This window comes from Dermacentor albipictus, chromosome 2, assembly GCF_038994185.2.
Source record: "Dermacentor albipictus isolate Rhodes 1998 colony chromosome 2, USDA_Dalb.pri_finalv2, whole genome shotgun sequence".
In the NCBI taxonomy this organism is placed as follows: Eukaryota; Metazoa; Arthropoda; class Arachnida; order Ixodida; family Ixodidae; genus Dermacentor; species Dermacentor albipictus.
This window is the reverse complement of record NC_091822.1, coordinates 117,507,812-117,522,165: the sequence shown is the minus strand read 5'-3', so window position 1 is coordinate 117,522,165 and position 14,354 is coordinate 117,507,812. Positions and strand designations below refer to the sequence as shown.

The 14,354-nt window shown below is 43.6% G+C and overlaps 1 protein-coding gene across 1 annotated transcript in view; it reads left to right on the top strand.

Moving 5' to 3' along the window:
* The window catches only part of pcm (5'-3' exoribonuclease pacman), a 99,861-nt gene extending 87,670 nt beyond the window's left edge, over positions 1–12,191 (top strand). The window contains exons 34-39 of the mRNA XM_070533898.1: positions 3,247–3,328; positions 5,439–5,561; positions 9,554–9,599; positions 9,838–10,196; positions 10,441–10,656; positions 10,930–12,191. Of these exons, the coding sequence (XP_070389999.1) occupies positions 3,247–3,328; positions 5,439–5,561; positions 9,554–9,599; positions 9,838–10,196; positions 10,441–10,656; positions 10,930–11,292 (1,189 nt within the window). The 3' untranslated portion in view covers positions 11,293–12,191. The remainder of the gene's footprint in view (positions 1–3,246; positions 3,329–5,438; positions 5,562–9,553; positions 9,600–9,837; positions 10,197–10,440; positions 10,657–10,929) is intronic.
* The last annotated feature ends 2,163 nt before the right edge of the window (positions 12,192–14,354 follow it).

The window sequence follows — 14,354 nt, the reverse complement described above, 5'->3', positions numbered from 1 at the left end:
TCGATGTAAACAGGTTCGATATAGTCGGGTTGGACTGTAGTCCGGTTTTTACGGTATGTTCATTGCAGGCTAGTACATATCGGCCACAATGTAACTAATTTTTGAACTCGGGTTGGTTTAGGGGCTCTTTAAAGGGACACTAAAGCAAAACACTAAATCAGTTTATACGGATAAAGCGTTCTTTGAAAACATTGTTGTCATTAATTTCAAGATAATAGGTTGATTATTAGAAGAGAAAATGATGGTCAAAGTTTCAATTTTTGAATCTCGCGCCGAGTCCTCAACGCCGGCACGTCACTGTGAAGTCAGGGATTCCAAAGTATTTTCTCATACTTAGGCCGTGGTGCCTAAGCAGAAGTTCCTGAAACTAGCCATATTTGACCGTTAGCTCCTTTAGGACGCCATGTAGTCTATCTTTATCGCTAAATAATTAACTAGGCCCTACAAAACGCTGGCGAAATCTATGATGTCATAACGAGATGGTACGGGAACTTCAACGAGGTGTCGCCACCCAGCTTTTGTTATTGCGCTTTTTCTGGCTTACCAAACGTCTTCTTGTTGTGAGACGACTGTTTGTTTTGAATGTTGTAGAAGGGCAATTTACTGATACAGAAGGCATTTTTCTCTTTAGTGTTCCTTTAACTCTTGCTGGTTCAATGATGTAAATATACGGTGCCGTCTGTACGTTTAAAAAGCACACCAATTTCCTAACTTTTTCTTTCCTGGCATGTGATGCCACTTTAGGAATACAGCAAATTTTTTTCTCGCATCTCCCTCTCTCTGTTTCCTTTGCATGGTTTTAGAGCTACCTTGCTTGCTCCAGCACGTCTATACGCTACCGCTCATGCATTGGCACGCGTGCGGGTGGACGATGGTTAGTTTTGGTTTTGTACCGCGGGCGGTTTTGGCTTCTTGCACTCGCAGAACTAATGGCTATCTCTTTACTAATCGCTCAAAGGGCGATCGCCTGTTACCAGCTCTTTTATTGCTCACAGGGGTGCGCATACGAAGGATACTGCTGTGCATATGTTTCCTTTTTTGCAGACTCGCGAAAACTAATTGCCTTTGATTGGCGATAAGATGAGGATTAGAGGAAGTTTGTCGCATGTTTCGCTATTTTGACCGGCACACAACCACACAGTTTTCTTGAGTGCGCTCACCTACGCAGTTCAATTACACTACGGACGTAAATATTAGTGTAAGAGCAGGAACATTTGAGACTTCCGAAATATTTTCGTGTGCACATATTCTAAGCCTTGAACTACTGTGTGTATAACAATGCATCAAATTTTTTATTCTTATGAATATATTGCCTTTTTTATTGTTGTTATTCATGAATAAACAATACATATATACCAACAGAAAGTATTTTCTTCTCACTTTACGGTCACCCTAGAAAAATTACGGTAAGTTTTTTTCGAAATAGCCCCCTCTGAAAAATATAAATCTGCAATAAAAAAAATTGGCCCTGTGCGGTTGCATATGGCAAAAAAAAAAATCGGCTCTGAAAGGGTTAATGTAATAATTTAATTATCATTTGCAACAAAAATGTCCAAGTCTTTGTGTTACGTTTAATTAAATGATGCATACCTATAGTATTTCTTGTTTGTTTGTTTGCTCATACTACTGCTCTAATGGGGTTATTGCAGGAGTGGGAAGAACCTTATATATGAAGAATAACCAAAAAATCGGTTAATGGAAATGAACACAGAAGGCAGATGTTCCAGTGTCTTATAGTTTAAGACAAGGCTGTTCATACACCTCACTCCTAGGCTGAAACAGTAAATGGTTAAGGCAGAGCTACGGGTACATGATTAAGCTAATTTTATGTATTTGTTAAGCAGATGCACCATGATGAGTTAATTAGGGCATGCAGAAAGAAGCATTACATTTTCTACGTGGCCGCAAGTTGACAGTGGAGTTTCAGACTAAATAGATTAGAGGAAGGGGGAAAGTTCCTGTTCTATCTGCAACAGATGAAATGCACAGTTATTGTTCTAAATAGCCTCAATCTTGCTGATATCATTATTTTTCTTATATATGTCACACACTATTTTCTGGCCCCCAATCCAAGCAGTAAGAGAAGCGTTGGCTGCTACATATGGAACAGACTACTGTGCTCGGTGATCAGTGAGTCCATGGCAGATACTCCACGCAGTACTAATACAGAAACCACAGTACTACTTTGTCCATGTGGCTTCTGTATCTACTGCACCGAGCATCTGCCACAAATTTGGAATTTTAACTTACGCGGCGCCCTCATCAGCACCACGTATTGTATTTTAATCCACACCAAAAGTTCAAAACATTTTACAGTAAAGTGGGGGTGCGGGTTACACGCAATTTTCACATTGAGTTATGGCTTCACGGTTCACACCTTCGCACCGAGCTGCCGTGACACCACACCTCAAGGCAAAGTTCCCCACCATTCAGTGTTTCGGTATCTCCTAGGGAAGCTCACCCTTTCTCCAAGCCCTGCATGTTGTCCCCTTCTTCGTGGTTGCCCATTCTCATTACGGGTCGCCATTTTGCACTTAGTAGTTAGCAAAAAGTGCATGTGGCACAGGCGAACTAAAACTCTGATCACGGTGAGCTGCACTTACAATGCAGTAGAAGCTGAAAATTGTCAGCATTGCTGAAGAGAGGGGGAACAGAGCCGCTGGTGAAAGATTTGATGTGGACGAGTCGTGCAGCCGCATATGCAGTGTTTTTTCATAGATGTGAGCATCGCATGTAGTTATTGCTGCAGGTTATACAAGGCTTTTTTTTTTCTCTCTGGGTTGTTGTATGGGAGGTGTGGGTTATACAGCAAAAAATACAGTATTTACAAAAATACACTAAAATAAAGTATACAGTAAATGCAGTGTAAACAACACCAGCAGGGTGCCTACTTGTTGAAGTCATAGCTAAAAATTTCAACAAAAAGAAAGAATTGACTAGTTTTAGATCAAATAAGATCAATAAGATGAAAAGAAAATACATACCTCTTTTAAAAGAACAAAGTGGCATTGACAAAGAGGTTGTTCTGTGACCATTTAGTGGACACTTTTCAGCCTCTAAGTTAAATGTAAGCTGTAAAAATGTAAAGGAAAATTAAGCTTGTGCACGCATCATTGACAGGTACAGATTAATGGAACTGATTACAAAGCTGAGTCCTGGGGGATGGTTCAATGCAGCACCTTGTGTTGAGAACCTAAGTGGAGCGAAGTTGGGTATTTACGCTGTAAATTGACTTTGTATTTGCAGCATCCTCGAGGAATTGGTGAAGTGCACGAAGGAGTCCATGGGCACAGAGCCAGAGCACTTCTGCATTGGAATGGATGGACAGGTGTGTAAAAATGAGATCAAAGCAACATTTTAGAGTTTACCAGTGATGCTCAAAAGCTTTAAAAGTTAATTAACACAGTGGTTGATTACAACATTTAGTAATACAGTCACACCTTGATTTAACTAAATTCGCTATGTAACTATTTTTATTTCCTGATCTCAGATGCATTGACGGACAACAGCGCATATTCTTTTTCATGATTTAACAAAGTAATTTCGTGATGCGGTTTTGATCTAACTAAGTTTTGGGCCATTTCAAGCATGTACCGTTGCTGGATTTACTAGCCTGTATGGCTAGTAAATCTATAAAAAAAACTACAAAAATGTCATCCAAGGCAAAACTTCAAGCGTCCTTGTGTATGAAACATTTGAGCGGCAAAACCGCCATCAAAGAGCGCACCGCCGGGACGCATTGGTAGACTTGCTGAGGTTGCGAGTGCACAGCATCTCGCAGTGTTCGAAGAAATGAGAGCTGACGATTCCTTCTGCGCAAGGGGGCAGTGGGGAGGGGGTGAACTCGCAGCGTCGTATCTTGGAGGTAATTTCTTCGCGGCAAGTGCAAAGGTAGAGTAGAAGTGGTTGGTGGTTTCACGCGCATTTAATGTAGATGGTCATGTAATCTCAAGTTTCCAAGACACAGTGCGAAGCGCTCGCTTGCATTGTGATTGCGAGTTCGTGTTCATCGAGAGAGATCTGTTAATGTTTTCCTGAGCGCGTGATCCTTACTCCCTGTAGTTGTCTCTTTGCTATCACCATCAGTGCTCCGCCTTTCTGGCAATAGTGCGCTTTATTTTTTATTTTTTCATTCGTGGGCACCAGCCCCAGCAGCTAAGTGCAGTCGGCCATGGCTTCCAAGATTTACGGCACCACACAATGCAACACGCGAATCTCGGACGCCACGAGCCACGTCGATGCATTGCTCTTGGCACGATGTGCACCGCGCATGCTGGCGCCCTGTACAGTCACCGACCGATTTTTCGGACCCTCTAGGGAACGTAAAAACGTCCGAAAGTTCAGGCAGTCCGAAAAAATGAATGCATGCAAAAAAACACACCTTTTTTTTTCTTTTTTTCTCGGATCTAGAGGTAAAGGGCGAAGTACCAGGCTTCCGAAACCCTGCCAAAGCATCAGTGAAGTGGCTATAAAAAGAGGCGTTCAAAAACTCTGTATGCAGCCGACTGCTGGTTTATTACGTACAGGTGCATCGTCTGGCAGCCGGCATTATTGCTGCAGTGGCTTGAAGAACTTGTTGATTGTAGTTTGGACGGCGCTCCGGTTGCATGCGATCATATTCGCCTCGATCTGAGCAAGGGTCATGTTAGCACTGTACATCGTACACTCTCCATCATTAACTGACAGTACTGCTTCCCGCGCTTCGATGCCATCGACGAGGACGACGAAGACGGAGTGGGGGCCATCGAAGGCAAGCGAAATCTTCAAGTTGCGAACAGTGGAGTTCGCTGACGAGCATCGAAGCACCTAGGCCTAGCGTCGCAGAGCACACTTGACAAAACAGCACAACCACACACCACGCTAGCCAAAATGTGGCCTGCCCAAACAAACGAAATGAAGCCGCTCCGGAAACTCCGCCGGAGGTGGAAGTGCGGCGATGAACATAGCCAGCGTGGCCAGACCAAATCAGTGTGTGACGGCTAGATTCGGCTAGTTGTGGTTCAAAGCGGTGATATGCTTCGACTGCAAGTAGATTTCCTTCGCACGGGCACTGCACGAGGAGCCAAAGGACCTTCCACCGCGTCAAGAAGTCTGGAAAATTGGACGGCGGGGGGTTCGAGCGTTCAAAACGTCAGATGTCCTCATACATTGATTCTATGGGGCTCGTGGCGGTGCCGCGATGACGCCCGAAATATCAGGCATGTCAGAAAATTTGGGCGTCCGAAAATTCAGTCGTTGACTGTACTAGTCGTTATGGCTTGACCTTCTTGCACCTGTCTTTCTCAGTGTATACTTCAATTGCTATGTCTTATATTCTAAAATTTCAAACAATAAATTCTCAAATATGGTACAGACAGACAGACTATGTGATTCATGTTCAAACTTCAAATACTCGCACACCCGTGTGCACATTAGCATTGTCGGTGAATTCCTTACAGCCTCCGAAGAAATTCAAGGCCTTTGTCATCCTTCCGAACGGGAAAAAGTTCGCCAGCGCCTGCATGGACAACCAGAAGTCTGCACTACAGGATGCAGCCCACCAGGCTCTTGCATTTGTCACTGTGCGTCCCTTTATGTATAATTTTTTCTAGAGGCAGACAAATATGAAATTATTCTATTACAAATTGAATACAAATATGAATACGGAATAGTCAAACGACAGACGAGTTCAGGTATTTACAGTAGGTATAATTGTTTGGATATAATTGGGTACCATGCCTGTATTGACAAATCCCAAGGAAGACAGCTTACTATCAAGGACAAGGAAGCTTTAAACACAAGATCACTAATTGTCTTTAACAATTGCACAAATAGCCTTTCAACATTTTTATAGCCTGGTTGGCAACAAGCTTTCCAAGAAAAATTGCCCACTTTGTGTAATGGAGCTTTAGAAAAATGCTAATAAACTGCAGGCAAAAAATGACGTGAAGTTCAGAAAAAGAAAAAAAAATGAGAGCTGAAGGACTTGTTGGCCGTAAACTTATGTAAAAGGGCTTGGGCCATTGCAAGGAAAACCTCACTGGTTGTACCATAAAACATAAGAATGCTACACAAGGCTTCTATCGCGAGACCGAAAACAAAACTTACGTTATCCGTTTTGTTTTGGCATTCCTTCAGAAACTTTTCTCATTGTTTACCTTCTGATAACTTACGATACTTTGTGTAGCAGATGGTAGTTTCCAATGTTCAGAAATATTGAATGGTCCCTTTTGAATACGAGTAGTCAATAGATAATGTTATATTCGTATTCTCGGATATTCTCAAATATTAAATTCAGATATTCGTCCACCCCGAGTTTTTTTCCTTTCTTTCTTTCTTTGTGGCAAAACTGTACATTGTGTTGCATGCCATGTTTCTCAGGTATTTTAAAGGGACGCCAAAGGCAAATAGTAAGTCAAGCTTAAGTGATAGATTAATGCTCGAGGAAGTCATCAGTATTATTGTGAACACAGTTTTAGTACTCGAGAAATTGAGGTAAATGTAGGACACGATTTGCGACTCACCTGGTACTAGCCCAATGATGAAGGCACTCCTTTCATCATAAGACAGAAGAAAATGCTCCTTGCCCAGTGCTATTCGATGATTAGAAAAAAAAAACCTCATTGACGTTACTCTTAACAACACGGGCGGTTGAAAGGTTTCATTTTCACTCGACTATATGTGCGCCGCACTCAGCTTCGCATTTCAGTAGTTTCCTTTCGCATAGTGTGGTGTTAGTTTTGTTTCCCTGCGAAACTCCCACAAACTGCAAGTAGCAGAGGTTTCCGCATCCACGTGATGTCATAGGATGCCCGATTGGTCCACGGCACTTGACCAAGAGCAGCTGCAACGGCAAATCTAACGCTCTGTCTTGGCTTGGTTTCGCCATGGCCGCACGGTTGTGTTTTGTGCATAAAAACTTTGCGCGGTCTGCCGGGCACCGTTTTACTCGCAGACGGCTGTAAAGGGCAGGGATGGCATATGCAACATCGCCACTCCCCCACTCGGGGGCAGGCGATTTGAATTGCGCTAAAGCTATGTGGACCCCTCAGATGCAATTTTTTCTTAAGCAAAATGTTGGCACGAAAGTAGCATTGTGAGGTCTCTGAAATTGTACTTTAACAGTCCGCATTGGCTTAATATTTGCCTTTAGTGTCCCTCTAACCTCACTCAATTCAGTCTTGATTGTCTCGATGTCAATGTTTTGAGGCTCCAGTCCTGTGAAAATTGCATGCATATATACGACAGCTTCATTTTCAACTTGAATCTTTTCGGCAGGCTTTTCTCCAGAGCACAGTCACATGACAGTTGAGCTCACTGCATTTTTAAATGCAAAATTAGGGTTTGGAGCAAAACCTATCGTTACCTATTCAAGGCATAGTTTCTGAGCAGAGTTCTCGGCACAGTTAACTGGTCAAAATTACTTATTCTTTTTTTTTTATATATATATACCTTTGGGTGTTTTTTTATCATGTGGGGAAATATTAGAAAGAAGAGTGATGTAGAATTGAGGAAATCGCATTTTTCTGGTGTGCTGTCGACAAAAATTGGATTAAATGTTGGGTGTTGAAAAGTGATATCGCACTGCGGAGTGGCAACGTTTCATTGATGCAAGGCCGTCATTTAGGAACAAGAGGAAAGGTCTGACCTTTAGATAACTGTGGTGCCGTATTTCGCCATGCAAATATAAAGGCAAAGAAGTGATCGAAAAGTGTGAAAATAGCATTGTGATTTGTTACTGCTGCCACACAGAAGCACTCCTATTGGCTGGTGCAGGTTCAAATTGCTGGCCCGTGTTTCACATCCATTTTGACAGCATCACCAATGTGCATTTCTTTGTCCCAGTGAAGTTTGGCGATTGCAGTAGGGTGCATCGCTAACTCATGTTAGTTTCATCGATGCATTCAGAATCCAAAATTGGTGACCATACAATTCAAAACGGCAGTGAAGTCGTATTGTAAAAAGAAAGGAGAGAGAGGCTTAGGTGCGTAATCCTCTCTTTTTTCTGGTTGCGAGATGTCCACCCCTCAAACATTTTTGAAGAGATCCCTCACGAGACGGTCCTCAAGTTTGGGCTAAAAACTATGCAAAGAAAGAAAAAATACCGTATTTACTCGCATAATGATCGCACTCGCGTAATGATCGCACCCCTGAATTGTGTCGTCAAAATTCGACTTTTTTTATTTCCCGTGTAATGATCGCACCCCGAACTTGCCGCAGCGATATGTCGTGTGCCAAGTCTAGCTAATAATGATCGCGCTTACAATCTGTCGAATGCTACGCCAACGACTCGTCTGCACGCACCCAACATTCTTAAGCAGATGCCTCATCTCATTACTTTCATCACTTTCCGATCTTCCATGACAAAAAGAAGTACAACCAAACTTGCCTTTATTATGGGTAGGCTTTATAATGGTTGTGGTCAACAAAAGCAAAAGAGGCGCCTTTCGATTCTTTTCATCTGCACTCGTGAGCACGCAACAAGTCGCGCGCGGCAATGATAGTAGCCTCGTTTACACGGATACGTTAAATGTGTACCCTATTCATACACCGACGCTTGTAACACAGCTAAGATATTCGCCCACCTTTAGCGGAAACGTGCCGTGTTAGGATAGTAGTGAAGACAGATGCCGCAGTTTCCGCAGCACACCGGCCATGCGTTTCTGTCACTATCAGCTAAGTGCGCCCGTCTGTTTCTGTCCCCTCAAAGTGGACATGGCTACGTTATTGCCGCAGACTTGTTGATATTAACGATATTATTCATCACTGATACGGAAGAAACTGTTTCAATGCACGTAATGTACTCACGAGAAGAAAAAAAAAATCGCGTTCGGCGCATTCGGCTTGCTCCGCCGGCCGCCATTTTTGTTTTGGTGTCCCGCACCCGCATCCCGCAGCAAACGCGGGACGAAAAAAAAATTTTTTTTAGCGGGAAATTTAACCCGCGTAATGATCGCACCCCTGAATTTGCGTCAATTTTTCTGGCGAAAAAAGTGCGATCATTATGCGAGTAAATACGGTATGTAGTATAACCATGCAAATCATGCACTGTGTTCTGTTTGCCTTGGCACCTGTAGAGAAAAAAAGTTAGAAATAGTTTAATGGAAAGTTAAAAAATATTGTTTAGCATCTCGCCATATAACTGAAGTGGCCATAACACAATCGTGCATTCAAAGAAATTGCAAGCAGATTTAAATGTGGTATTAGAACGACTAGCACAGCACCGTACTGAAGATGTACAGGATATTTCTTCGTAAAACTGTGGTTAATGGAATGCGCGTGGTGAATATGTCAAACAACTGGAACTACCAGTGTAACCATGAAAAAAAAGAAGTTTAATTATATAGAAAAACATGGAACATGCTTGCATTCATTCTCATGGAACTTGCAGTGCCATATCTCTGGCGCCTTTCTGCATTTGAGGCCACATTTCCTTTCATGGTTCGTTTAGGTGTAGCTGTTGAATTTCTGAGTGTTCCTGTACTTTTTTTCTGGTTCCTGTGTAAAGTGTAATGCACGGGCTGCTCAATGCATTGCAGCTTATGCCCATGATTTCTTTTTATACATATTGCAGAAGAAAACACCTGCCCCTCAGCTGGTGCAACCGACTCCTATAACAGGTAAGCATGTTTTAGTGAAGCTGTCATTCTTTCTTTGAGCAACAGCCTTTACTGGCGCTTGTAGAGGACAAAAAAAAAAAAAATTGCAATGTCATTATAGGTGGGAGGGGGAGGGAGAGAGAAATTTCATGGCTACTCTGAGCAGTTGCTGGTGTTCAGAAAGTGTTTCCGTGCATCTTTGAGTCCCAACTTTCGTGCCTACCTTTAGCATGCCTTTAAAGCTCCATTGTTTGCGCAGTGCGAGCTCAGCGACCCAGCTTGCCCCTTCCCTTCGGAAACCCACCACCACCACCACCGTTGTGTGGTGCCGGCAGCTTGGGGACACAGTTTCGGATGCCGCCCCCATGTGAGGCATCTCTCATTCCGGACTCCTTTGTGGAGAGCAACCGCCTCCTGATGGAGACGCTGAACAGCACACCAGCCGAGCAGCCCCTGCAGCCCAGCTACGGCTTGTCGTGGCAAATGCCGAGGATGCCGGCACCATTTACCCGCACACCCTTGTACATGGCGCCATCACCAGGCAAGGAGCAGTACCAACAGCGCCCCTACTTTCCCAACCCCCGCAATGTTTTCGCACCACGGCCTACGATGCTCTTGGTAAGTGTGTTGAAAGGCTCCCATTTCCAAAGTCAGTGTAGCTGTTTGGGCCTTGCCTGGCCGGCTACTCGCCTTTTGTATGACCTTCCAACCTTGCCTGTGTAACTGTCCTAAACGCTATAAAACTTTTGGAATATACCCTATGCGCTGCCTTGGAAGTTCTAAAAAAAAAAAAAAAAACCTTCACACATTTTTTCACAACTACAGCAAGCCTTGTGGTTGGATCTCATTCCTACATGTGCAGTACCAGCAACACCAGCAGCAGCTTCACAGGCAGCCACATCCAGACGCTCTGCTGCGACCCCAACTTCCTGGCAGGTCTCCACAGAAGGACAGGCAGCTGGCACAGAGGGGCGGTGGCCGTCACGCGGAGCAGCAGTCTGACCCTTGTCTTCCACGGCCAGCCATTTTCCATGAGCACCAGCTCTCGGCTTCGGCCAGCGTCTTCGTGCCCACTCAGGTGAGGCTCTTCCACAGCTACGGCAGTGGCAGATCCTGTTGAAGGTTTGCGAACGGTTGTGGGAATGGTAGTTTTTCTGGATGTTGTGGATGCCTAGCTGCGGCAGTAATAGTCTAGTGCGCATTTGTGCTATTGAGTGCAGATTCTTCTCCATGCAACACACTGGCAATGTTATAGCTCAACAGTAACAAGGCTTACAATTGTTCAAAATAGCAAAAATAATACACACAGTAGCCGCATCACAAGTGTGGAAATTCCCGTTGTCTGTTCCAGGTCATGCGGAAGCAGCCTGCTCCCAAGCCAGCTGCAGCAGCAGCTGGTTCAAGTTCCCCGAGAAAGAAAAAGGAAACTGCGAAAGGTGCAAAGGACCCACTGGTGGGGGCAGCGCCACCACCGACGCTTCTTGATCTCGACCTAAGCGCTCCTCCTGCAAAGGAGCAGACGACTGCGTCGTCGTCTGCGAAGAAGCCAGAGGCAGCGGATGTGGCCACACCTTCAGCAAGCGCACAACAGCAATCTGCGAAGGCCAAGCCTAACGAGACTTCCACTGCCACAGTGCCCGCTGCTGCTTCCCAATCAAAGCCTCCGACACGCAGGTCGAGGCTGGCTGTGAAATTCGACAATGCCCCCTCTTGAGGAGCTCAGTCACAGGTCACATAGCGTGTTTTCAGCATTCTAGGCAAAGCTCCTATGAGAACTCCTTTTGTATTACGTGGAAGCTCATTAGGTGCCGCCCGTGGACGCGCAGATCGGATGATATGAAACCAGACTTAGGTTCTCTGGTTTACAGTGCACTTCTGTGAATGGCCCCGCTGTGTAAAGTCTCGATTCCCATTTACCACACACGTTTTATTTTATTTTCTTTGATTTTCATTATTGCGCTTTTGGGTGCTTTGCATCACATGCACAGAGGGGTTTGGTAACCCTTGGATCACTGCTCGTTTATTGCTCTCATGTTACTATATCTTAAGCTCTGTTGATTTTTGCAAGGGTTAAGACCGTGAGACCTTGCGAGCTGTGCTTGTAATAGCTGCTTTTTAATGATTGCACAAGGCCGTTACAGCGGTAAATTGCAATTTCAAGAGTACGCACATTATTTCCTTTAAAGGGAATGCTTATTTTCGCCCTACTCTACGTAAAAGCAAAATTGATCTCCCTTATTATGGGCTAATATAAATGGTGATCAATCTAGCTACCGAGTCGACCGTAATGAAGGTACAAGCCAACAACAACCAGCAGTGGTTATCAATGGGAGCCTCTCTCTTTTGTGACGCTTACTGTCCAACAGATATACCTAAACATATGTGATTTAAATTGCGTACTTTATTGATTACTTAACATTATCTGTCGCAGCGTTTTTGTCTTTTCTTGAGCCGTTGAAACTCGAGAAAACCACTAAACAGTGGTGCATTTTTTATCAACTTTTTATGAATTGCATAGCATTACTAAAAGCCTGTTAGTAGATTTGTTGTTAATACCATTATTGTGCGTCTGTGACAATTGGCATCTAATAAAGACTGTGCACTTTTTCCTGACATTTGCATAGAAAGTTGTGTGTGATCTTGCATGAGCTGTTTCATTTTTATGGCACGCTAAGGCTGGTTGTCGTCTCTTTCTGAATCGTGGCAGGTTTATTGATTGTTGTTGCTTTTTAAAACTTTATCTCATACGCTTCTTACTGTTGCTATCATTTGTTGGTAGAAGCCAAAGAGTTTCTTACTAAAATTACTAGAGGAGAGTTTGGTGCTGCTGTTTAAAACCACCATAAATCATTGGTAGTACTATAGGTGCATGGATTTGGCATGGCTACGGATTGGCATGCCTTTGTTGACAAAGCAAATTGCATATTTTTTTATCGTCCTTTGCACTTCAGCTGTGTTGCATGCTAGTGGCACATGTTTAAAGCAGCGGAGTGTTCTACAAGGACATTTCATTATCTTATGCAATTTTGACTCGTAAATAAGTCTGAACACTTCTTCGTGTGCACGTTGCCAGATATGAATCTTTCCAAAAGCAATGTTTGCAATCGGCGACTATTTGACATACTTCCAGGGGCCGTGTTTACTTGTAATGTTCAGAGAAGAATACAGTGATAAAATGGGTAGGTAAATAAGGCTAGTCCTTGCCTTAAAAGAAATTTGAAATGACAACGCAAGAAGTTGGTTTGCTTGAACCCAGAAGGATGAAGTTTATACAAATCCATGTGTACCGTACTACCGTACCTGTCATTTTCATACTTTGTGAAGCACTGTACCTTGCAACGGCGTGTGCATTGATAATGGCACCACACTTCGCCGTAGTAAGTCTGGTATGCAGTTCTTTGGCAGAAGCCATGCATTAATGTTTGGAACATTTTGTACATTTCATTGTGACCATTTTTCTTCTTACCTGTACCTGCCATTTTGCATGCCTGTGTAATTGTGTATCTCGGCAGCCTGCCGAGAATGTAATTTAAGTGTGTGTTTGTAAATACCAATTGTTTGGAATCATCTTCAATGTGGACATGTTTCAAAAGCTAAGTATGATAATATGGTAAGCGAGCTTAAATGCACGCATACATAGGGAACGTTCCTGTAAATAAATTCTTTAAAAAAATTGTGTGCCTTTATGTTATTGTTTTTTTCTCATTCAGCAGGCAAGGCAAGGTGCCAGACAATGCCAAAAGACCTTTATAATTTGTTGGTTGAACATTTGAACCGTGGCTTAAAGGACCCCTCACCAGGATTTGGCATTGCAAATCCTTGTTTGTTTGCACAAGCAAGCGTGGCTTGTAGATCACACGATGTTGATCACGTCCGCTAAGTATGAAAGGCTGTGTGGCGCGAAAACAGTCGAAATTTGAAAAGGCTGCATGCCCTTTCTCTCTAGGGAACTGCGCTTCAAGCAAGAGTCAAGGTCACACACACAGATACCTCTCCATAAGAGGCATTGCTTGCAATGTCGCCAACCGTAGCGTGTGATTGATTTCAGAAGGTGCAAGCCACCACTGGAAGAACGCTGCGCATTAAAATGGAAGAGAAAAAAAAGGGGGGGGGGGGGGGGCATGGCTCGTCACTTGAACCGGACATTGTTCCTCTGCTCTGGTGTAGGAGAAGGCAGGAATGTGGCTTGCAGATGCTAGTTGAAGCAAAGAGAGAGAGTCTGTTTACAGCGAAGCTCACCTTCTGGCGTCATGGTAATGGGAAGCTGTTTCTTCTAGCTCCTTCAGTAATGAACAGATTTGAAAAATTACTTCGATAGAGCACTCCCTAGATTGCATATACAACTTGCAGTGTGTAACCAAAATTGGCAATGTGGCCTAGCGAGGGACTTTTTAAGGCTTTTTTGTCACTTTAAGGAAATTATTGTTTCAGATTGCTTTGATGCTTGAGCCACATGTAAGATAGCGAAGTTTACATAAAAATGCTGTGGTAATATTGCAAAACAAAATTTATCAAAGTTGCAATTGAACCAGCTAGCACAGCAAGCTACTACTTGTGGCATTGCTAGCTGTATTGGAGCTGGGGTGGTGTTGTTAGTGTAATTTCTGAACACAGTAAAATATGATGCTGCCATTTCAAACTGAACAGAGTTGTAGCTAGCAGCATTGTGAGCCAACTAGAGCTGACGGCATGGCAAATTCGAAAGCATGGTGGAAGCCTTGCAGTATCCAAAGCAAATGCTGGAAACCAGTATGCTAGTGGCAGTGACAGCTTGTG